The sequence below is a fragment of the Lepidochelys kempii genome, chromosome 3 (genome assembly GCF_965140265.1).
Source record: "Lepidochelys kempii isolate rLepKem1 chromosome 3, rLepKem1.hap2, whole genome shotgun sequence".
In the NCBI taxonomy this organism is placed as follows: Eukaryota; Metazoa; Chordata; order Testudines; family Cheloniidae; genus Lepidochelys; species Lepidochelys kempii.
Window position 1 is genome coordinate 80010855 of NC_133258.1, and position 25703 is coordinate 80036557.

The window sequence follows — 25703 nt, forward strand, 5'->3', positions numbered from 1 at the left end:
CATTCTTTAACTGTAAGTGACCAGGCATGAATCTGTCTGTGCAGTCTTCAGAAGGTAGAAGGCAATAAGAGAGCTTGCCTAACTTTTAAAGATGACTTGGAAATAGTGTATTTAATATCCTGAATCTTGACCCTTTGTCTTGTCAGACAAAAAGAAACAGGTCACTGGAGTTACAAGATACTCACTAACGTACATTCTATAAAACCTCGTAGACTTCTGACAAAACTAGATTTTGTTTTGCATGGCAGCTGAAAATGTGTAGGAACAGGAAGTCATAACATCCTCATCCTTTTTAAAATAGAGGCCTGGATGTAGAGATTGCAATACCTTTGGAAAAACTGAAGGCTCAGCAGCAAAATCTTCATCTCCTTGAAAAGTTAACATCTGAAGTAATAAGTTATTCTTACGTAGAGGCCTTCGGCACTTAGCTGTTATAGCAGTTTACACATGAACACCTAAAAGAGAATGTATTACCCCAAGATGATATAATTATGGTCTGAATAAATGTGGCCTTTAAGAAGAGACTAACTGAATGGCTGTTTACTTCTTTTAAGACCCTAACCTTGTGAGCAGCTATTTTGTGACAGAAGCATCAATCTTCTATATGCCTACCCTAATAAGAAGGTAATCTTGGTTGATCTAGATTATAGCAAGAATATACATTCTTCCTAATTACTCAGGAGAAGAAAAATAAAACATTTTCTAATGGAATTAATAGACAAAAAATAGCATATGTTGTGCTATTCTGAACTAATCCAAGAAGTCAAACCAAAAGAGTCAGGTGGAACTGCTTCACTGTAACTCCTCAAAAGAGGTCTCTGACCTCTAGGGATGAAGTCCTTGTTTTCAGATAGCAGAAACAAAGGAGGAGAAAAAAAATCATTCCATATCAATTGTACACAAAACACTGGTTAATGTAAAGCACATGTATACCTGTACACAGAGATCCAGTGGTGTAACTCCATTTTTGTCTGGTAAGTATTTGGCTCCTCTCATCAAAAGGATTTGTGCGGTGTCTCTTTGACCATGGCTGCATGAAACACACAAGGTTTACCAAAATGTATTTAGCCCCTGAGTGGTACATGTGTCTACATTAAATAGCTAATTAACAGTGCAATAGGTGTTCCTCCAAAACTTTGATTCCCAGCCCAATACAAACTAGAGACCAAATGCATAAAGTTACATTACAGAAATCCATAAGCAGAAGCACAGCATGGAAGATGACACCTCTTCTGGTCCCTCTGACATACTGCTAAGTGGCTGTTCTCCAGCCTGCTTCAAAGGTATATTATTGGCCTGGCCTGGAATTTTTTGCCTATTCATGCAGGAACAGTCTGACCACAAGTAGCCCCTAGGCCCATTTGATGGTTCCTGAGTTTAATACAGTGCACAAGGAAAAATATAGGCATTTTTAATGATACTTTTACATTGGAAAAGTGTACTTAGAGAAGATGAGATATTATGATTCTTTCCAGATGCCTAGTAAGCTTTCATCCAATAAATTTTAAATAAAAGAATCACTTACATAATTTGTTTCTAACTAACCATGTTCTTACAATAGACTGTAAGGGTAGGAAAACAGAAGTTATCCGTTATTAAAAACTCTTGCCAAATACAGCAATGTTAAATATACTATATTTGCATTAGTGGTGTTTGAAAGATAGAACAGACCTATTCTGTCATCTAGTACATCATCCTGACAGTGCAATAACATGGTGTATGCGTGTGGTTTTTTTACAATAAGTTTTTAGTGTCTAACCTAGATAAAAGTATTCAGAGTGATGGGCTTTACTACTTCCCTTGGGAGACTATTTCACAGTCTAATACATCTCATTGTCAAAGCTCTGGGTCAAGGAAACAATATAACTACTTTATGTAACATATAATCAGCTATTTTCTCGCAGCCAGTGGTGGCGCATTAAAGACCAAAAAGCGATAAGTATGCCACACACCCCATAGTTGCACTTAAGAAAATTAATTTTCCAAGTAAATTTTAAAGGAGAAAGGAAAAATTAGATATAAGTGCTTCTATAGTCACCAGAATACTATAATAGGATGTTATATTATATTGGTGTTAGCCTTTATGACTGCTCACTTTTTAGGCATATATCATCCATTACAGTAGTTTTTAATTCAGAATGGGTGAAATTCAGCCCTCCAGGAAGACCTGGCACAAAGACTTCTACACCAATCAAGGACTGTCTTTACTCTCTGCAAATGAAGCAGTTGCACAGAAGAGGATTACTTGGTTGACTACTACTCAAAACCAATTGGCCTAAAACCATGCATAAGAGCTTCCATTACTACTCCAGCTACAGAGGCTCTATGCTGCATTCTAATGCCCTAACCCTATAATAGCCCTTAAACATCTCCTACAAAGCCCAAGTAATGTGGCCTTAAGTGTATTACATGAATTTCATTTTGCAAATAATTAGTCTTAACCCCTGTATGCCCTTAAACATAGAAAATATTTAGCAGTCTTATTGGGGATATACACAATATTACAATGCAAATGGAATACAGAATTAGCATTTCAGGGTTCTCCCCTTAAATTTACCTGAACCAGGCAGAATAAACCAGGTTTATTCTCAACCAAGGATTTTTCATTGTTAGAAGTTACCATTGTACCCACCACACACTCCTTTCTTTTCTGAAAGGTTTAAATGCCTCTAATCTGGAGCAACTCAGCTGCTTCTTCTAATATCAATACCAGTCCCTAAATTGAATGCCAGAAGACATTCAATTAGCTAGCCACTATTTATTCTCTCCTTCCCCTCTCCCCAACTGTCAGCATATGTCTGACCTCCAGCAGACCAGTCTCCCACAATCTAGCTCTTAGCAGGCCAATGGGTCAGCTCATTTCTCACTTTGTTTACATTTATAATTTCACCACAGGTGAACTATTTAACCTGTAATCAAAGCACCAGGATTACAGAATTGTAGATGTCCTAACAAACAGCTGAAAGGATCCAATTAGAATAAGAAGCTATTGGAAATTGAATTAATCAATGTAGAAAACAAAATTTCACTCAAATACAAAGTCTTTAGGACATGATGTGTATTTTATGACAGATTAGTTTAGATAGCTGATTCACTTTATGTTGGTTAGTTTATAACGGCATGATTTATAAAGGCGTATTTGACCATATTATAGGTTAGCATCCATTACAGCAATGATTCCAAACCATTTCCATTATAATCCACCTTTTTCACATGTTCAATTTGCAACCCCCTGAATTTTTTTTTTTTTAAATGTACAACTGTTTTAAAAACAGAACTGGAACACAATTAGTCTTCCAATGAAGTCTTAAACTTGCCACAGATATAACCTTCCTGGAAGTGTAGTACCATTGATTGTCTGAATTTTTTTTCCATAGTGTTGTTTGAGAATTGTATACAAAGAATAAATTGTATACCTAGAATATTGACCCAGCATACAAAGCTGGTTAAATACTGGTTATTTTAACAGCTTCCTTATTTTAAATCTAAAATTATGATTCATTAGTTTATTAGGGTATACCCTGGTACAGGTGTAGAAAGGTGCTTAGCCTGCAATATTGACAGACATGTATCTTATACACATGTGCATGTCTGAAAATGTTGACAAAATATTCAAATACTATACCATACAGCATTCCGGCAAGAGGGAGAGCTTAGACGAAATACATTCTTCGTTTTTGTATTTCCTGATTTGAGTTCTTTGCTATGGATTGAATTAGTGTAGTTTTGTGTATTTAAAAATTAAAATTTTAAATTTTGTACAGTATTAGGAAGTCAAACATACCATACCTGCAAGCAAAATAGAGTGGAGTTGCTCCTGACACGTTTGGCCTGTTAATATCTGCACCACTGTCTAATAAACACTGCACTGTCTTTTGGGTAAAGGAAAAAAGTAGTGTCAGAACCAGAAATTAACAAAGATATCACTTGGCTTGAAACTTAGTTTTATGCATCTCTCTTCAGTTATAAGAGTACATTTAATTTCCAGTAATACATCTCAAAAGCAAGATACCTAAAAATTAGGAAAAGGATTATGACAGTTACACCCTGAAATGCTTTCGCATTCTCTAGTCTCTATTTCTAGGACTTGGCTTTTTAATTAAAATGCCTTTTATAGGACTTGGCCATTCTGTAAGACCTCTGAAATCAGATTCCCCCCCAAAAAAGCTTATATTGACGTTTAAATATTTATCAGTAAATTGAGGTTAAAAAAGATATTGCCTTTTTGAAAAATATATTAAGAGGAAATTCTAAGTAAAAACAAACACTGTAAAGTATGAAAATGCTGAGCTCAGGTACCTAAACAACTTCAACTCCATCCCATCCACATGAGGTAGATGTGTCTATAATTATCAGTCTGATTACTAGCTGATGTCTTGAACCTTGTAACCCTTGACAGCTGGTCTTCAGGAGCCCTTTCTGGTGGTTCACAGAGTAACTTTCTGACCGCAGCAGAATGGAGAATTGGGTTGGGAAATAGTCCAGAGACCATTTCTTACTCAAAGTGGTCTATATCATTGGATAACAGGATCACTGTTCCATATGATCTTAAAAAAAAAATTTATTTTAAAGGTCCAAATCTGCAAAATCTATTCTGCATGTATATGCTTAATCCTAATGCAAAATCAGTCCCCAAAAGTACAAACACTTAACTGTATCTGATTAAAAGTTGTCATATACGCTTTTCTGTATGTAGTCATTCTGACAAACATGGCTCAAAATACTACACATTATAGTGAGTAATGCATGAATATTCAAGAACATTTAACACTACACCAATATCTGCAATCAACTATGTAATAATACATTAATCAATTGTATGAACAGCTGTGGGATGTGCATTAAATTATTTAAACTCTCAAAGGAGACTGCAGGTTTTAACCATTACAGTCAGTTCAAATGAGTTTTATGAACTTACTGTCTTGTGACCGTTCTGGCAAGCCACGTGTAGCGCTGTCTGTCCCATTGCATCTTCAACATCTACGTTATTGACATGCTGTACAAGATCATGAAGTAGTTCTGTTCGCCCATTGACAGCAAGCCAGTGAATCTAAGTAAAAAAAATCAAATTACTAATATTCTTAGTAGTCAATACATACATATATTTCATAAACACAAGTGTACAAAACTTAAGGCTATGGGGCAAAGATTTTCATAAAAAGGATCCTAGAATTACCTGCCTAAATATGCATCTAGAAGTCTAAATCTGTGCCTGAATTCACAGCAGCTCCCTTTGAACACGAGTAGATTGCAAGAATGTGTTTAAGAAAGGATCCTCAAACACCATACCTGCTGAGGAACGTAACCAGTAGACTGAACACCCTATTGATAGGAGGTACAACCAGAGGACAGAGTTAAATTTAGATTCTTGGACTCATGAGGTGCACGAGAGGGACTGGTGCCAGCTAAGACAATCAAGAATGTTTGAGGGAGGAGCCCTCTGCTTTGATATCAGAAGTCCACATTCATTGTTCAGGTCAGCAAAACTAGTAGTTACAAATATAATACCATGTGGTGCCACAACTTTACCCTCCTTAATTTCAAGTCAAAGCAGTTTGCTACAATACCAGTTACACAAAGGAAAAAAGTTAAAATCCTGTATAAAAGTGAAATTTTGTTATGTTGCCTGCTCACTGACAAAGGAGGTAGAAAAATAAAAAAGAAGAACCTTGAGCATATAAAGTTGCATTTCTGAAAGTGTTTTATTTGAATCAAAGATTTTACTGTTTTAGAAATATTTTGATCAATTTTTATCACTGGTAAATTAACAGTTCCACAATACTTTACAATTATATATTAACGGGGACCCTTCCAGTTTTAATGATAGCCGAGCTCGTCAAACACTTATCAGGCACAAGGTACAGGTGTTTTCAGTAAAGTTAGCATATCACTGGTTTATTAATTTCAAGAGAAGCACTTCAGTAACTTAACTAAAATGGATAGCACTTACTGCAGTCAGACCTTCATTATTGCAAATATTGACATCTGCACTATATTCTAAGAGCTTGCTCATACATTTCTTCTGCCTGTAAAGGAAAGAACATATTCAGTTCCAGTCACGAAAGAAGAAAAAGGGTCTGCAGAAAACAAATATCTTCCCCATGCCCCTTTCAGACTAATTCATCACATGCATCAACTGCAGTATGTAAGTTTTCTTCATAACAGTGCACCATTAACTGATATTTAAAGACAAGCAAATGGTCACCAATGCCATAGCAGACTCACACAGCCAAGAGTTTTAGCTTACAGGAGATAGAGGGAGAATGCTGGGTTGATTAGACAGGTTTCTATGTTACAAATATCAGAATACTTAAGTGTCCTGTTCTAACACATCATTTCAAAATCCATAAAAGCATGTTGGGAGAATAGAGGCTGCCGGTGAACGAAAAATGACAGTTAAAGAGGGAGGGAGTTTGGGTGCATGAGGCGATGCAGGGCACAGGCTCTGGGAGGGAGTTTACGTGCAGGAGGGTGCTTGGGGCACAGGAAGAGGTGCGGGGTGCTCAACTCGGGTGGCTCCCTGCAAGCGGCGACCTATCTCGGCTGCTACCAGGCAGAGGCACAGCAGGTGGCTCTGCGCGGTGCCCCCGCTCTGCCCTGAGTGCTGCTTTGCAGCTCCCATTGGCTACGAACAGCAGTCAGTGGAAGCTGTGGGGGCCATGCCTGCGGCCGAATGCAGCATGCAGAGCCTCCTGCCGCGCGTCTGCCTAGGACCCGCCCGAGGTGAGCAGCCCCCAATCCAGCACCCCACACCTCCTCCTATGCCCAAACTCCCTCCCAGAGCCCACGCTCCACACCCCCTCCCATGCCCCAACCGGCCCTGTGCCAACCAGACTATAAACCGGACTTTCAATGAAGATCAGAAATGCCGGTTTATAGAGCTTTCCATTTGGTGATGTGCCAGACAAAACAGCTTTTACTCTAAATGGAAGGAAGGACGATCCACTGACATGTCAAGCTCAGAAGACCTCAGATAAGTTCCCTGCTCCATGACACTTTACCTGTGTTACCTTAGGCAAGCTACTTAGGCCCTTTGGATATGTCAACGCAGCATGCAGCAGCACGCGCCCAAGCTCAGGTCAACCAATTCAGGCTTGCACTTCAAATAGCTGCAGGGACAGTACCTTCAAGTTGCAGCTCAGGCTGCAGCTTGGGCTATGAAGTTTATCCCCCGCCCCAGGCTTCAAAGAGCAAAGCGGTCAGGGTAATAGGCACATGTCTTCTTAATTTCATGTGGACTTTTGCTTTAGTGCAAGCAAGTGTGATTGTTGACAGCAATAACCTGTTCTTTTAACAAAATAACCCAGCCCTAGAATCACTGCTAATATTGCACCTACCTTTAAAAGGGACAACTTGAAGAGTCAGATTTCCTTCTGAAAATTCTGTAACTATTACCTTTACAACCACCACTTAAGATAACTGAAAAGTATTTTCTTCATTTTTTTTCATTTCACTTTGTATACTTGACATAGCATATTTTCAGTTCCACTTCTTCACTGATGGTTAATTGCATTTCCCATCATCTTCACTATCATAACATAACTCACATATGCTGCCCTAGAGAACTTATAAGTACATTCTTTCCCAGGCCCTTGAAGAGGCTGTCTGCCAGTCACACGATAAGAAAAGCGGAAAGCGAAGAGGCATCAGGCATGCATGTACACAGAGAAAAGGGTTGGATGGGAGGCAGCGAGTCAGAGCTTTTAAGTGGCGTTATTCTCAAGATGCCCCAAAAAAACCCACACTTAACCAGCCATCAGCAGGATGGCTAGAGAAATCCACTACCAGATAAGAGGGAGCCCAGGTAGGCCAAGCCCTCTTGTCCTATTAATACCATACATGTAATACTACGCTATGTCTACACTACTAAGATAAATTGACCTATGTTAGGTCGACTTATAGTCACAGCATTAGTTACTATGGTGGCTAATGTTCACACTACCTCACTTCTGTCAGTGGTGCACATCCTCACCAGGAGCATTTCTACCAACTGAAGAGGGGCAGTGTGGGAGGACTGAGAGCCAGGCCAAACGTGTCAGGGGGGTCGAGGAGAGAAGAGATTCACACCTGGAGTCGTCAGCTGCTGTGCGCCAGAGTTCCCAGTGTGGAGCCCAGGTGACAGCCCGGTTTGGAGGGGAGACCAGGCAGCAACAGGGCTCAGGAGCCAGGAATCTGCTTCTTATCCATTTCACACCTCCAGCAGCCAAGAGTGACAGCCAACAGCCAACATAAGGACTGCAGTGTCAGCACATACACTGTATCTCCCTAACTATGTCAACGTAAGCCCTAAGCCTCTTGTTGAGGTGGTTGTTTTATGTCAGCAAAGCAGGGGGTTACATTGGCGGGAGGAGCATTTCAGGGTGTACACCTACACCATTTATTCAACAAAAGCTCACTTTTGTCAACAAAACTGTGTAGTGTAGACAAGGCCTGAGTCTTTTTGTCTTGCAGAAGATGTTCCTTCAGGGAACACAGTTAATTTCTTGATATCTAAATACCAATCCAAACAGTGAAACCCCTTCAACTTCGTCTTCCAGATCCTGAATAATCCAATCCATGCTTTACACCTTTAATGTATTTACCTTGTTCATTGTCAAGTGTTGTATTACATACAATTACAATATTGCAATAAGAGTTTTATTATTATTAGTCACTAAATAAAATCTCTCCAACTATCAAACTGATGATTAGCAAAAATGCTTAAATGGTCATAGAAGTTTATGTTTCTTGCTTGGTTGTATTTAGATAGATCAATATTCTAAAATTAAAAAATTAAATATCCTACAAATTCATGGTTCACATTCTGGTTTTACTTATATTTTCGAAAGTGCAAAACATAATTTAACCAGTATGCAAACCAAAATTATAAAACATTCTTAAAACAGGTCTATAATCTGTGTTAAGTAAAATCAGCATGCTTTGAGAAGGTAATAGTTTTCTTACCCATTTCTAGCTGCCAAATGAAGGGGTGTACATCCCGAAATATCCTGGTAGTTAGGATTTGCTCCCTTTTTTAACAGCAGAACTAGACATTCAACTGATCCACAGCTTGGATGGAGGTATGGAAAGAAAGAAAGGAAATGGCAAAATCAGTAAAATGAAAATTTAATGGTAAACCATAGCAAGAATCTTTGAGAGAGTCAAATTCTACACTGATGTACACTATCATGCAACTTCAATAACTTCCACAGGTTGAAGCCAACACAAAATTTGGCTTTAATGTCACTAGGTTTTTTACAACTTGAAAACTTAGGTTACTTAAAAAAAAAAAAAGAGGACACTCCACTGGAGTGAGAACTGATAATACAACATTTGGTTAACATTACAGGGAAAGAGTTAATTGACTCAAGACCAAATCGCAGAAGCATGTGCAAGGAAACCTCAAAGATATCAGATTTGCACACCCTTGGCATTATGTTTATGTTTCCCCTCAACTAATGTCCTTTCGCAGTATTGGACTGGCCAAACCTCTAACTTACTTTAATTACAACACTACTTGTTAAAAAATATATGCTAAAAAAGTTTAGTTTTCAGAAGAAAGGTAGATACTCAAATATAAGCATAGCAAAAAGAAAAAACAAAGACTGAGGGTTACATGATACATCCAAATATCTGAGTCTGCCATAGTTTTGTTACGTAACTGCTTTCTCTTTATTTTCTGTTTGCAACTTAATTGGTCATTATTCATAGAATATCAGGGTTGGAAGGGACCTCAGGAGGTCATCTAGTCCAACCCCCTGCTCAAAGCAGGACCAATCCCCAACTAAATCATCCCAGCCAGGGCTTTGTCAAGCCTGACCTTAAAAATATCTAAGGAAGGAGATTCCACCACCTCCCTAGGTAACCCATTCCAGTGCTTCACCACCCTCCTAGTGAAACGGTGTTTCCTAATATCCAACTTAAATCTCCCCCACTGCAACTTGAGACCATTACTTCTTGTTCTGTCATCTGCTACCACTGAGAACAGTCTAGATCCATTCTCCTTGGAACCCCCTTTCAGGTAGTTGAAAGCAGCTATCAAATCCCCCCTCATTCTTCTCTTCTGCAGACTAAATAATCCCAGTTCCCTCAGCCTCTCCTCATAAGTCATGTGCTCCAGCCCCCTAATCATTTTTGATGCCCTCAGCTGGACTCTTCCCAATTTGTCCACATCCTTCTTGTGGTGTGGGGCCCAAAATTGGACACAGTACTCCAGATGTGGCCTCACCAGTGTCAAATAGAGGGGAACGATCACGTCCCTTGATCTGCTGGCAATGCTCCTACTTATACAGCCCAAAATGCCGTTAGCCTTCTTGGCAACAAGGGCACAATGTTGACTCATATCCAGCTTCTCATCCACTGTAACCCCTAGGTCCTTTTCTGCAGAACTGCTGCGTAGCCACTCAGTCCCTAGTCTGTAGCAGTGCATGGGATTCCTCCGTCCTAAGTACAGGACTCTGCACTTGTCCTTGTTGAACCTCATCAGATTTCTTTTGGCCCAATCCTCTAATTTGTCTAGGGCCCTCTGTATCCCTATCCCTACCCTCCAGTGTATCTACCACTCCTCCCAGTTTAGTGTCATCCGCAAATTTGCTGAGGGTGCAATCCATGCCGTCCTCCAGATCATTAATGAAGATATTGAACAAAACCGGCCGTAGGACCAACCCTTGGGGCACTCCACTTGATACCATCTGCCAACTAGACATGGAGCCATTGATCACTACCCGTTGAGCCCGATGATCTAGCCAGCTTTCTACCCACCTTATAGTCCATTCATCCAGCCCAAACTACTCTAACTTGTTGGCAAGAATACTGTGGGAGACCAGATCAAAAGCTTTGCTGAAGTCAAGGAATAACACATCCACGGCTTTCTCCTCATCCACAGTGCCAGTTATTTCATCATAGAAGGCAATTAGGCTAGTTAGGGATAACCTGCCCTTGGTGAATCCATGCTGACTGTTCCTGATCACTTTCCTCTCCTTGCAAGTTGGGGCTGTCAAGCGATTAAAAAAAATTAATCGCATTATTAAACAGCAGAATACCATTTAAATATTTCTGATTTTTTCTACATTTTCAAACATATTTATTTCAGTTACACAGAATACAGAGTGTACAGTGCTCACTATGTTTATTTTTTATCACAAATACTTGAACTGTAAAAAATAGTACATTTCAAGTATATTTCAGTATATTTCACCTAATACAAGTACTGTAGTGCAATCTCTATATAATGAAAGTTGAACTTACAAATGTAGAATTATGTACAAAAAATAACTGCATTCAAAAATAGAACAATGTAAAACTTTAGAGCCTTCAAGTCCACTCAGTCCTACTTCAGCCAATAATTCAGTCAAACAAGTTTGGTTACAGTTTGCAGGAGATAAACGCTGCCCACATCTTGTTTACAATGTCACCTGAAAGTGAGAACAGGTATTTGCATGGCACTGTTATAGCCAGCATCGCAAGATATTTACGTGCCAGATGCACTAAAGATTCAAAATGCCCCTTCATGCTTCAACCACCATTCCAGAATATGAGTCCATGCTGATGACGGGTTCTGCTCGATAACGATCCAAAGCAGAGCGAACTAATGCATGTCCATTTTCATCATCTGAGTCCGATGCCACCAGAAGATAGATTTTCCTTTCTTGGTGGTTCGGGTTCTGTAGTTTCCACATCGGAGTGTTGCTCTTTTAAGACATCTGAAACCATTCTCCACACCTCATCCCAGTCAGATTTTGGATGGCACTTCAGATTCTTAAACCTTGGGCTGAGTGTGTGACAGGTTTGGCATAGCAATTGGCTGAACAAGAAGTAGAACTGAGTGGACTTGTAGGCTCTAAAGTTTTACAGTGTTTTGTTTTTGAGTGCAGTTAAGTAACAACAAAAAATATCTACATTTGTAAGTTACATTTTCACAGTAAAGAGATTACATTATAGTATTTGTATGAGATGAATTAAAAACACGTTCTTTATCATTTTTACAATGAAAATATTTGTAATCAAAAATAATGTAAAGTGAGCTCTGTACCTTTGTATTCTGTGTTGTAACAAATCAATATATTCGAAAATGTAGGAAAAAACCAAAAATATTTAATAAATTTCCATTGGCATTCCATTGTTTAACAGTGTGATTAATCACAGTTAATTTTTTTTAGTTAATTGCGTGCGTTAACTGTGATTAATCGACAGCCTTAATCATCAGATCAAGAATATCCAGCATTACTTGCCATCAAGAAAGTTTTAAATGGGCATGAGGAGTAGTTGATTAACTTTCTGATTTTCATTATATCTTGGTCATAAGGAACATTATTAAAAAATTGGATACATATTTTATGTTTATTGCTATGGCCAGGTTCAGAGCTTAGGCCTGGTCTACAGAACGCAGTTATTTCAGAATTAGCCGAGTCATCTCGAAATAAAACTGATTCCGTCCACACGACCAAACCAGTTTTTTTCAATTTAAAGGGCTCATTAATCCAATTTCTTTACTCCACCTCGGCAACTGGAGTAGCGCTAAAATTGAGATCGCAGGTCCGGGTTACAGGTACTGTGGACGCAATTCGACGATATTGGACTCCGGGAGCTATCCTAGAACGCTCCCTTGTGACCGCTCTGGACAACACTCTGAACTCCGATGCACTAGCCAGGTAGGCAGTAAAAGCCCCGGGAACTTTTGAATTTCCTGTTTGGTCACCTTCAGCACAGTCCACCATCACAGGCGACCACGCAGAGTCCACCATCACAGGCGACCACGCAGTCCCAGATTCACAGACGAGCTCCAGCACGGTCCGAACGGGAGGTACTGGATCTCATTGCATGCTGGGGAGATTAATCTGTTACGGCAAAATTACATTCCAAAAAAAGAAACGCAAATACGTACACTAAAGTCTCCAGGGCCATGACGGAAAGAGGCTACTCCAGGGACACAGAGCAGTGTCATACAAAAAATCAAGGAGCTCAGGCAAGCATACCAAAAAGCCAGGGAGGCAAACAGGCACTCTGGATCACAGCCCCATACATGCCACTTCTACCGTGAGCTGCATGCAATTATGGGTGGGTGACGCCACCACTACCCCACCACTGTCCATGGCCACCTACAAGGGAAGAGTGGCACAGAGCGAGGAAGATGAGTTTTTAGAGGACAAAGAGGAGCAGGACAGTGCACAGGCAGCAAGTGGGGAATCTGTATTCTTAACGCTGAAGCCAATAGCCTCCCCCCACTCCCAAAGCATGCTCCCGGACCATGACCCTGGAGAAGGCACTTCCGGTGAGTGAGAGCTTGATCGGAACCATGGAATGGGGGGAAACCCAGCCACGCTGGGCTGTTCGCGTTTAGTTTGAAGGGCTCATCCCTGCTCAGAGCCTCATCGGAGCCCCGCGGTGGGTGGCTGTGTATGAAGCGATCATCCCAGAGAGCCCCCAGACCCTCCTTTTATACGGCAAATCCACCATGCATTGCTTGCTATAGGAAAGGGGGCCCGGCAGTTTGAAAGCATTGAAATGAATGCGGAAGAAGCAGAACCCCGCGTGCCCCAGGGCTTACCATGGCTGCCTGCAAGCTGAATTCTGTTGCCTAGCGGCATGTGATGGCTTACTCACACCAAAGTGGCAGGCACTTCAGTATAAGAGGCAAAATGAGACCTTGTACAGAAAGAACATGTACTATGAATTGCCGGTTTCACTGAGAAAGTGTGTCCCCTTTGTTCTCTAAAATGTATCTTTTAAAATCCTACCCTCCCTTTTTCTCCTCCCGCAGCAGGTGCAAATGTTTCAACGCAGCCCCTATCTACTCCATCCCAGAGGCTGGTCCAGATTAGAAGGCGGGAAAAACGAATTTGGGATTACATGTTTGCGGAGCTCATGCAGTCCTCCTGTACTGATAAGGCCCAGTTGAATGCATAGAGGCAAACAATTGTGGAGTCACGTAAAGCATTACATGAATACGAAGAGAGGAGGGACACGTGCAATGAGAGCAGGCAGGATGTTATGGTCAAGCTCATGGGGGAGCAAACTGACATGCTCCACTGGATGGTGGATCTAATGCGGGAAAGGCAGTTAGACCACAGACTGCCACTGCACTCCTGTATAACCGCCCTCCCTTCTCCCCAAGTTCCATAGCCTCCTCACCCAGACGCCCAAGAACATGGCGGGGGAGGCTACAGGGACCCACACAGTCCACCCCAGAAGATAGCACAAGCAGCAGAAAGCTGGCATATCCTAAATTTTGATTTGGTTTCTGCACTTGTCCTTCCCTCCTCCTCCACCCCCCTAACCCAATTACCCCCCCCACACACACACTTCTAGCTTCTGATTTCTCTCAATGTTTTGTGCAACAAATAATAAAGAACGGTTTTTAAACAATTTGACTTTATTTCCTATATCTATATCTATCTATCTGGGGTGGGCAACTTTAAGAGAAACAAACACAACTGTCACACCGTACCCTGGCCAGTCATGAAAGCGGCTTTCAAAGCTTCTCTGATGTGCAGCGCGCCCTGCTGCGCTCTTCTAATCACCCTGTTGTCTAGCTGTGCGAAACTGGCCACCAGGCAAGTTGCCTCAACCTCCCACCCCGCCATAAATGTCTCCCCCTTACTCTCACAGATATTGTGGAGCACACAACAATCAGCAATTACAATTGGAATACTGGTTGTGCTGAGATCTAACCAAGTCAGTAAACTGCACCAGTGCGCTTTCAAACGTCCAAACGCACATTCTACCACCATTCTGCACTTGCTCAGCCTAGAGTTGAACTGCTCCTTACTACTGTCCAGGGTGCTTGTATACGGCTTCATGAGCCATGGCATTAAGTGGCAGGCTGGGTCCCCGAGGATAACTATAGGCATTTCAACATCCCCAACAGTAATTTTCTGGTCTGGGAAGCAAGTTCCTTCCTGCAGCTGTTCAAACAGACCAGAGTTCCTGTAGATGCGAGCATCATGCACCTTTACCAGCCATCCACGCTGATGTCAGTGAAACGTCCCTTGTGATCCACCACTGCTTGCAGCACCATGGAAAAGTACCCCTTGCGGTTTATGTACTGGCTGCTCCAGTGTTCCGGGGTCAAGATAGGTGATAGACTGAACACATATCCGCTGCTGCAGTTAGGGAACCCCAGCGCATTAAAGCCATCCACAATGGTCTGCACATTTCCCAAAATCACTACCTTGGAGAGCAGCCGGTCAATGATTGCACTGGCTACTTGCAGCACAGCAGCCCCCACAGTAGATTTGCCCATTTTAAACTGATTCCCGACTGACCAGTAGCTGTCGGGTGTTGCAAGCTTCCACAGGGTTATGGCCACTCGCTTCTCAACTATGAGGGCTGCTCTCATTTTGGTGTCGTTGCGCTTCAGGGCAGGGGACAGCAAGTCACAAAGTTCCATGAAAGTGGCCCTACACACATGAAAGTTTCTCAGCCACTGGGAATCATCCCATACCTGCAACACTATGTGGTCCCACCAGTCCAAGAATGGGCATTCCACGGCATGAACCTGGCCCAACACCCCCATGATCTCCCAAACGCCAGATGCCGTGCTTCTAGGAACGTCTGTGTCCATGTTCTCATCAGTATAGTAATCGCGCTATCATCACTTCCTCGCCTGGTTCTGCAGGTACTGCACATACTGCTGGATAATGCGCGAGGTATTTACAATGGTCAAAACTGCAGCGGACATCTGATCGGGCTCCATGGCTATGGCACCTGCATGGGTAATCCTAGAAAAAGGGCACGAAACGTAGGAGAGCAGAGTGGCAGAGGAAGCTGTGCTGTTCGGTTCACGGTAGCCGAAAAAAGGAGGAAAATGGTTGTTTTTTGTAGTTTCTGTAGTGGGAGCCCAGGACAGACAACATGGAGAAGCTCAGAAGCGCGGCAATAGCGGGAGAGCAGAGTTGGCGGCGGAAGCGTTCGATGAGGAAGAGAAAGAGTAGATAGTAGAGATTACATAGGAAGATGAGAGGTGGATTCATAGTAGCAAGAGAGCAGCGATGCACCATCTCCTGAAAGCAGTATGGCGTCTGCACGCCAAAAAGGCGCGAAACGATTGTCTGCCGTAGCTTTCACGATGGGAGGAGTAACTGACAACACATACCCAGAAACACCCGCGAGAATATTTTTGTCATCATGCATTTCATATTTACAGGCAAGGACTTCAGCCTGGATAGAAATGTTCAGCATACAGCCTAAAATTCTTCCCTGTCTGCTCATAATTGAGCAAAGTACCAACCCACCATATTATGACAGCAAAGCACCTAATGAATAGTGCAGCGCTTCTCACTTCCTTGATGTCATTATCATGAGACAGAATGACTGAATGCTTCCCAAAAAAAAGCCAACTGTCTACTACAGAGGGAAAAAGCAAGTCTGGAATAGCAAAGCTCAGGCAGCTAGCAACTGCAGAGGTAACTCTTTAACCAACATACACCGTAAACAGGCTTTATTCCTCCCACAGCAGTCCTATTTCAAAAAGGATGAAAAAGCAACCATCAGTAGTTAATGTTGCCTATCCACAAGCTTGTCAGGATATGGAAGCCCACTTGAAATCCTGAGTGTAAGCTGCCTGGTTTTGTGTTAAAAGTTATTCTTGAAGGGGTAAGTGTGCACACTGGTAATTCAAGAAAGGTTAGGGAAAAAATATAGCAACAAATATGCACTGAAGGGTTTTCCCGTTTAATGGTCTAGATTTCTGTGGTAATGTAATCCTTTAAGTGATCTCCCAGACAACTTAAAAGTGCTAAATCTTACTTTGCTGCAATATGAAGCAAGCTCCTCTTCACACGTCCAAATGCATAATTCACATCAAATTTTGAATTTGACAGCAGCTCTGAAACAGACCTTAAGCAGATAAAACTGTGTGTTAGGGAAAAAAGTCTAAAGATAGTTTTACCCACTTTCAGATACACATCACAAAACATTTGCATGACTGAATACTTTATCTGTTTTACCATCATCTCAGTGTACCACTTTTCTCCCTTACAGCCTATAAACAAAGCAGGGCTCCACAGCTCAGTTAAAATACCTGAATACTAACCTGCAATGCCCCTCACTCTTCCACTTCCTAGTTCAAACTGACATCAACAAATATGTCATATTGTGTGGTTATTTTGGATGTACATTAATGTGGACTAGGACAAGATGTTCAAGACATTTCTTTACTCTGGTAAGCACTGACTTTGCTTTGAGCAATTATAAATAAATGTATACCAATACTTCTCCCCACTCCTCTACATGTTCCCTGTCCACATTTCTGGCAAGTTCCCTATGCATACACCAAGTTTAGAAGGAAAAAGCGCCAATATAATAAAATTTAAGGCAGACTGTTCGACTGAACTTCCATGATTATGGAATAAGTCTGACATGTAAGACACACAGCCGTATTAACCTGGATGGATCACAGCATTAACTACAAGACACACATTTCAAATTAGGCTCAGGTTGAAACAACCTGGTGACTTGGTGTCCAGGAGGCTGCATAACTGAAACTCTAGTATATGTGTCAGCATAAACATATTGTGGAGAAGGAACAACATACACCCTGATGTCAGATCAACAAATTTCAGTGCTTCTTACTTGTCTACAAAACTCAACAGGGGTAGGGAAGTAGCAGCAAACTCGTTTGACACATCCCTCAGACAGATTCCAACAGCTTCCCCGCTTCCCAAACAACTGTCATTTAAGAAGGCCCCCAGCCATCAGTCTTGTCTGATCAACACATGTTGGACAATCTCCCCTAGAGATAGATACTATGAGTTTCAATACCAACAGTACATCAACTCCTAGTGCTACATCTCATTCACAAAGAAACTACCATTGTTCTGTTCTCCCAGTATTCATTACATACTGGCTCCTTCTCCATCACTGGACCCACTTCAAACGCCTAGTCTTAAGCGCACACACAGGCATTTCCAGGATTGAGTCAACTAGATTTCTCAGGTACATAAAGTATATACATAGTCTTTTGCAGGTTTGGGCATTCAGTGAGCTGGGCCCCAGCTATGCAAGAATCTTCTCTTTGGGCAGGTCTACACTACAAACTTGCATCAGCACAGCTGTACCAATGCAGATGTGTCGCTGCAGCACTTCTGGAGAAGACGCTCTAGGCAGAAAACACCTCTGCAAAAGGCAATAGCTATGTCTGGAGGAAAAACTCTCCCACCGACATTCTGCTGCCTATACAGGGGGTTAAGGTCAATATAACCATGTTGATAGGGGTGTGAAAAATCCAGACCAGTAAGCAACGTAGTTATATCAAAGAAAGTATGTAGTACAGACCTGGCCTCTGTGACCCTGGATGGCAGCTCAGCAACAGAAACCCTGGAGCCAAAACTACTTTAATAAATAAAGCTCTACTAAACATGTTGCTTCCTATGCCCTTAAAAATATTTAGCTGCAGACTACTACTATGGAGGATGTTTATAGTTATTACCATTTAGACGCATGTTACAGACAGGCTAATGGTTGTAACCTTACAAGTAAGATCATTTAAAAAGTAGTAATTTATGCACAAACCTGTAGGAAGAAACACTCACCTGTGCTGGTCAGCCATAACCATTGGCATTAGTGTGTAGACAGCAGTTTCATTATCTGTGCAGAAATTAGATTATTCAGTTACCATAAAATCTTGTGTGTAAATTTATCCAGTAATTATTGTCTGTTTTTAGAAGTTACGGTAGATGAATAGAATTTTTACTCTGTATGATAGACCTAGATATAGATATGACAAATTATTGAATAATTCTAAAAGAAAAGCTACTGCTGTTTATATGGAAAATATATGATGAATTAATGAGATTACTGTAGGTGAAAAACTACTCTTCCTAAGTAAGAAAAATGTACGTTACTAATTTTATTTTTAATTTTTGTCTATCCTTTTATCCTTCAGATTGCTGCTAAGTTCTCATTACTGAATTGTCTCAGTATCATGCAAGTTAATTTAAAAGTGAAGATATTCTAGATTTCCTGTATTTACATATTATTTCCATAGTTGTGTTACTGATGTTACTAAAATGATTTTTTTTTAAATCTAATCTACCTAATAGTATTAATGCTGTCGACTTTTTTGTTTCAACTTATACACTGAAAAATAGTCAATTTCCCCTTTTGTTTCTAGACCTTTTCACCTTTTTGGTTCTGACAAGCACAAATCTACAGTGTTTGGGTTCAAACACTGTAGTAGAATTACTCCTGAGGGAAATTCTGCACCAAAAAATAAAAATTCAGCACACAATATTTTAAAATTCTATGAAATTCTGCATATTTTATTTGTCAATAAATAAATGTAGAGGCGCCTACATGGCCATGGGAAGCACAGGTCAACGGGTGGGAGATCACCCAGCAGCCCTCCCGCTCAGGGACACAGACTGAACGGTGAGGCTGTACCCGACCCTGGCAGTGCAAGGCCCGAGCCTGGCCCAGAAACACCCTAGGGCCCTGCTCCTCCACACCAGGCCCACCAAGATAGGCAGCAAGAGGGACAGAGTTTCACATGCATGCCCAGTCTGGCCTCTGATCCAGGTGTGTGGCAAGCAGGCTCAGCCTGGCAGGACCCAACTGGGGAGGGACTTAGTATGGGGAGGATCCAGGTGAGGGGCAATCTGGATGCACAGGAACTCACTGGGGGGGTTCTGGGTGCAGGTGAAGGGGGTGGGGGTTCAGCGAAGAGGTATGGGGGGAATGAGCTCAGAAAGCAGGGGGATGCTGGATGCTGGGGAAGTGGGGCTTGGCGTCCAGCTGCAGCTGTTTGGGGCTTAATGGGGTGGGGGTCTAGGTGCAGCTAGTTGGGGCTCAGTGGGGTGGGGGTCCAGGTGCAGGGAGTTCATCAGGGTAGTTCAGGTGCAGAGGAGGTGGGCTCATCAGGGGGAATGGAGGTAGGGGTCCGGATGCAGGCAGAGATGCTCTGTGGGAGGGTTCTGGGTACAGGCGACTCGGGTGGGGGGGTTCTGGGTGGACTGGGAAGCAACTCCCCATACAGAGTGGCCCTCCTCCAGCAGCTGAAGAATGATGCCGGGAGGAGAGGCACACCTTGTGAGGTTTCTAGGGGTAGGTCTGAACCAGCCCTAACCCCGCCTTGCAGGGGAAGAAGTCGTCCTGTCCTTCCCTGCCCCCAGCCCAGCCAGGACTAGCAGCTGAGCCTAGCAAAGAATTGGAGCCACTGACCAGTGCATCTCCAGCCCCCCCTCCCCAAGATTTACCTCTCCGTCAGCTGCTCCAGGTGCCCAAAATGACGCACCAGTGCTGTTGGGGAGGGGCACATGACTGCTCTTGCAGCTTCCCTTTGCTTCCCAGTTAGAAGTCATTTTTCTTCAAGGAAACAAAGAAATCTGCAGGGGACATTAATTCCGCATGCGTGCAGTGGTGCAGAATTCCCCCAGGAGTACTGGAATGTTATTCTTTTTAAAAAGTTAATGCTTTCAAAACGTAAAAAAACCCAAAACCCAGAACCTTTATTGCAATACCTAAACTGATTTTTGATATAGTATAAGATATGAAGGAATCAAAATATTCAGCATTAACAAAAGAATATAAAGTAGAAACAGGTGAATTTGTATGAAATATATTTTGTAAATGCCTTTTCTCTCATAATTTTAAACTTGGCTAGGAAACTTAAGGCTGGTCTTACTCTATATACAGTTTGTGCCAATTTAACTATACCAATTTAGAAACAGACATATAGCAGTTAAATCTGCACAATCTCTCATAAGCACCTTTATATCAGTGTAACTGCTTCCATACTAGATGGTTGTGCAGATTTAACTATGTCAATTAACCAACACAGCTAAATCACTAAAAAAAACCTGTGCATAGACAAGCTCTTAGAAAGGGTGGTTTAGGGTTGGTTTTGTGAAGTTTTTGGTAAATCTAGCCCTTAAGAGGAAGTAGTAAACAAAATCCTATTAATTCAAAGAACAGGTACAGCACAAAGAAGAGAGAAATCTGTTCTTTACTTAGCTAAATAATGAAACTTACAATGCGACTCTTCCTTGTCCATGAAACTAACCTTTTTATTCAACCTTTGTGTAGAACGATATACACTTGAAGACAAAGAGCATATATATTTTAAACTTCATTTAGTCCTGCACAGCTAACACAACTAAGAGTGAAGGAGCTGGATTCTCCTCCATTTTGCATATCAGCAACAGCACTTGTTTACTATTGAAGATTTGGGGGATGTTCTAGTATCACTAAGGGCATAATTTTCCCTGAAGAACCATTATTACTAATGATGATATTGGAGATGAAAACACAATTTGACTCAAAACCCCGGTTGAGTTTGCAGGGCTGTCAGTTACAAAAAACAAAACACTGATTTAATTGTAAAGTTTGAATATTTAGTAACAAAATTAAGCAATGAACAAAGCCCTACAAAGAGTTTTGTTTTTAATTAAGGAGTGACAAGTCAGAGTAGACACAAAGCCTTGCATTAAAACGGTTTAAAGACATATTTGCCTACCCATTACTGGTGAATGCCAAGTTGAGGGGGCCTAAGCCATTAGCTTCTGAGAATTATAGCTTTCATTTAAAAATGAAGTTTCTAGCCATTACAGATTACAACAATGTTCTAAACATGAACAGATACTATCTTCCTGAGTCTGCAGATATACACTCATGCCTCTGCACAGATTTCCCAAACAGCTGCAGAATGAAAATAAGGGCTTAACTGCACACAGACATTGCATTAGTTTACTATAACCTCCTTTAAATCAGTGCAACTTTTGCACCTGAACTCTTTAGTATCCATTTAAAACTGATCCGAAGAAGAGCGCTTTGTAACCTTGAAAGTTTGTCTCTCTCATCACCAGAAGTTGGTTCAAGAAAAAAATATTACCTCACCCACCTTGTCTCTCTAATGCCTGGGACCAACCCAACTATGACAACATTGCATAGAACTGTTTATGTCAATTCAGAGAGCACCTGTGTAAATGTCCACACAAAGTTGCACCAGTTTAAGTCAGTCAGTATAACTGAAGGCGTGATTTTATGTCAGTACAACTTCCTGTTTAGACCAAGTCTAAAAGGATTATTCAGTTTTTACTGCTGCTCTTCAGAAGCCAGAGGTTAACTCCTTTCCCCTCAGTACTATTTGTTTGTATTATCATAGTAACTAAAAGCATGAGGGAAGACGACCCCCCCCCCAAAGTAGCAAGGATGCTTGAGACAGGGCGAGGGGCGAAAAGGAAAAGAAATTCTTCCTCCCTTCCAGTAGGGAAAGAGGGGAAGGGAGAGCCACTAGACAGAGAACAGTCTAAAACCAGCCCTGGAGTAGGGTCCAGGGACAGTACATCAGTAAGGTTGTCCACACTACAAGCGCTACTATCCTGCTTGTAGCACGGACACCTGCTACAGCAAGGGAAGGGTTTTTTCCACTGCTGTAGTAAATCCATCCCCTCAAGAGATGCTAGTTAGGTCGACAGAAGAATTGTTCTGTCCACCTAGCGGTGCCTACCCTGGCTCAGCCGAACTACATCTTTTTTCGCACCCCTGAGCAACGTAGCTAAATTAACCTACATTTTAGGTGCAGACCAGGTTTCAGAATCCCAGCCACCTCCCCAGGCCCAAAAGCAGCCTGGCGGGGCCCGGACTTCTCACGGGAGCTCTGCCCTATCGCCCGTCGGGGCATCGGGTCCTAGATAGGGGACCTAGGGGAGCGGAGGGCAGCGGAGGGCAGCGGGATCCCCTCGCCGGGGGACGGCGCTGGACCGAGGAACCGCCCCCGGCACCGCTCCCCTCTTACCTTCGGGCAGCTCCACGGTGCGGGCGCGGCGCAGGGACCTGGTGAGACGGTTGAGCTGTTCCATGGCTCTCTCCATCCTCGGGGGGGGCGGGGGGGGCCGCTCCACCCAACCCCGCGGACCCGCCTCAGCCCATCGCAGCGCCGCTTGCGTGCGGCCAGAGCGGGGCCCGCGGCCCTCTTCGCAGGCTCCCACCCGCACGGTCCCAGAGCCACGGCGCATGCGCGCTCCTACGCGCGTGCCCACCGGCGGAAGGGCACCTCCTTGAAGTGGCTGCCCTTACCCGCAACAGCGCCCCGCCCACCCAGCGTTGCCAACGGTACTACGGGGGGCCGGAGGGGGAGGGGCGAGGAGCGGGGGCGCGGCTAGGAGCTGTGGGCGGGGCAGGAGCCGAGGGGCTGAGCTCGGTAGGAGCTGGCTCAGCAGCGGGGGAGGGGGGCGGGAGTGAGTGAGGACGGAGCAGGCGCGGGCGCTCCTCTCTCCCTGCGCTTCGGAGGCTGGGGCTCGAGGAAGCGCAGAGGGAGCAAACTCTCCGCCCTGGGGCTTATAGGGAGCCACCACTGTAGCTCCTGCACCCCTCGAATTATTAGTGCCCCCTCCCGCACACCCTTCGGTTTCCTTCCCCTGTCCTCAAGGGCGGGAGGGTGCTTGTGGCGCTGTGTGCTGTTGCGAGAAGTCTGCGTCCTCCGGTGACTGTGCGTTGTGAAACAGAAAATGACTGTGGCTAGCAGGTGACTGAATAAAGATCATAGTAGACACTAAAAGAAAAGGAGGACTTGGGGCACCTTAGAGACTAACCAATTTATTTGAGCATGAGCTTTCGTGAGCTACAGCTCACTTCATCGGATGCAACTGTAGCTCACGAAAGCTTACGCTCAGACAAATTGGTTCGTCTCTAAGGTGCCACAAGGACTCCTTTTCTTTTTGCGAATACAGACTAACACGGCTGCTACTCTGAAATAGACACTAGAAGACCAGGAGAGGCACATGCATATTTGCAGGATTCAGGTCTACACCCAGAAATTGCACTGAATTATGCAATTTCTGGGTGTAGAGCTGAACCCTGCAAATATGCATGAGCTACGCCTTACTGCCAGGAGTAGTCCAACTGAAATCAGTATACTACTCCCAGTAAAAGTCAGACTTATGTAAGTGTAAACAGTATCAGGCCCCCAAGATACTGCTAAAATTCTTTGAGTAGGTCTCTTCTTTTAGTTAGACAAGTCCTTGGTGGTGTGATGAGTAGATTATTTTCACAAAAGGACATTGGAAAACTTGAGTGATATTAGCATCAAGAATACTGAAAAGAAAGGGGCTGCAGTAGTTAGGTATGAAGATGACATTGATCACTGACTTGGAAAAGGACTTCTGCAGTGAAAAAGGAGAATTAAGGGCAGATTTGGGAGCTATTACAGAGATTAAACCCTCAGGATTTGATAACAGTAACCATAATGCAATGGAGAATAGAGTGACATGAGAAGTAAAGAACATGAACATATGAAAATACATACTTTCAAAATATATTGTTTGTTGCTTCTATTGCAGTAGAAAATAGAGGTCCCAATTAAGGATCATTGAGCTAGGTACTGTATATACATAAAAGTCTAAAAGACTGAGGGGAAACTTCATGTTAAAAAAAGAAAATATAGAACTGATGTGGAGGCACACAAACATATACATAAACTGATGTAGTAAGTTTTAATATTGAAAAATGACATTAAAATGTAATTTACCAGAGGATAAAATGTACTGGCAATGCTGAAAAATCCACTCCATTTTAAAAAATATTCACAGCATTATAAAAATTGTGTAATTACATTTATTTAAAAATGTATGTAGCATGTAAGCTATTTTGAAAGTCCTAACACAGTTGGAGCCTGATGATTACACATAGAAATATAAATGAAAGGCTACATATATGTGCTTTGTTAACAGCCATTCATTTATTGTGTTTATTTTGTTGACTCAAAAGAATTAGTTAAAAGTATGCACAAGTAGCTGATCTGTTGCACAGTCAATTGTGTACTTGCATATAACTGATTAGCATACTTACACTAATTTTAAGAAGTTAAGAATGATCAACTATAAGTGTATAGTGTTGTGTGCCCAACTTCAAATATTTGACTATATGATGTTTACATTTTTGATTAGTCTAAAAAAGGAAAAATTATGGTATCTGGTGTCAATCCAATCCTGACTCAAACAAAACTCTAGATGTTTATGGCCAGACTGCAGTCAACTCTTAGCCCAGGTCGATGTAAAGCAGCTTTTGTCGACTTAACTCTGTAAACATCTACACTAAATTGTTGCTCCCACTGATGTAATTTGCCCAGTACACTGATTAATAACTCCTCAGGAGGTGTAGAGTCTATGTTAATGTAGTTAGGTCAACTCAGTGTCAGTGTAGACACTGCATTACTTACATCAACTGTTGCTACCTCTCAGAAATCATCCCACAGTGCCCTGAACTGACAGTTAAATCAATGCAAGCACTCCCATTGAGGACGTGCACCGCCAACACAAGGAGCATAGTGTGGACATGCAAAAGCAATGTAATTACTGCGGTGGCTGCATGTTGATGTAACTTAGGTCAACATAATTTTGTCATGTAGGCATACTCTTAGAAGTTATCAGATGGCTTCTAGTTTTTGTATCATATTTATTCACAACATTTTTAAAAGGTAATTGAGATGCTGATTGTGCAGACAAGACTATAAACTAAACACCCAACTGATGATGAATAAGGGAAATTCACTCTTTCTAAGGCTCAGTTTTCCTTTACATATAACTGATAAAAATAAAGCAGATGTTTAAATTCTGAAGGCTGCCTTCAACAAGAGAGAAAAAGGTAAAAATGAAACGAAGGATCAGACTCAGGCTTGGTCTACACTACAGAGTTAGGTCGTGTCAAGGTTCCTTCCCCACTCTGAACGCTAGGGTACAGATGTGGGGACCTGCATGAAAAATCTCCTAAGCTTCTCTTTACCAGCTTAG

General features: G+C 42.3%; 1 protein-coding gene across 5 annotated transcripts in view; it reads right to left on the minus strand.

The window, feature by feature from the left end:
• Positions 1-22962, minus strand: part of HACE1 (HECT domain and ankyrin repeat containing E3 ubiquitin protein ligase 1) — a 91805-nt gene extending 68843 nt beyond the window's left edge. For 2 of the 5 annotated variants that reach the window (XM_073336880.1, XM_073336881.1), the window contains exons 1-8: positions 22712-22962; positions 18510-18564; positions 16726-16815; positions 8944-9048; positions 5951-6026; positions 4919-5050; positions 3790-3872; positions 934-1030 (exon numbers count right to left, since the gene is read on the minus strand). In XM_073336880.1, coding sequence (XP_073192981.1) covers positions 934-1030; positions 3790-3872; positions 4919-5050; positions 5951-6026; positions 8944-9048; positions 16726-16815; positions 18510-18564; positions 22712-22931 — 858 coding nt within the window. In that variant the 5' untranslated portion in view covers positions 22932-22962. Of the gene's footprint in view, positions 1-933; positions 1031-3789; positions 3873-4918; positions 5051-5950; positions 6027-8943; positions 9049-12676; positions 12802-15421; positions 16816-18509; positions 18565-22711 lie in introns of those variants that run through there. The other 3 variants (XM_073336879.1, XM_073336883.1, XM_073336882.1) reach the window with 3 other exon arrangements.
• Positions 22963-25703: the final 2741 nt, after the last annotated feature.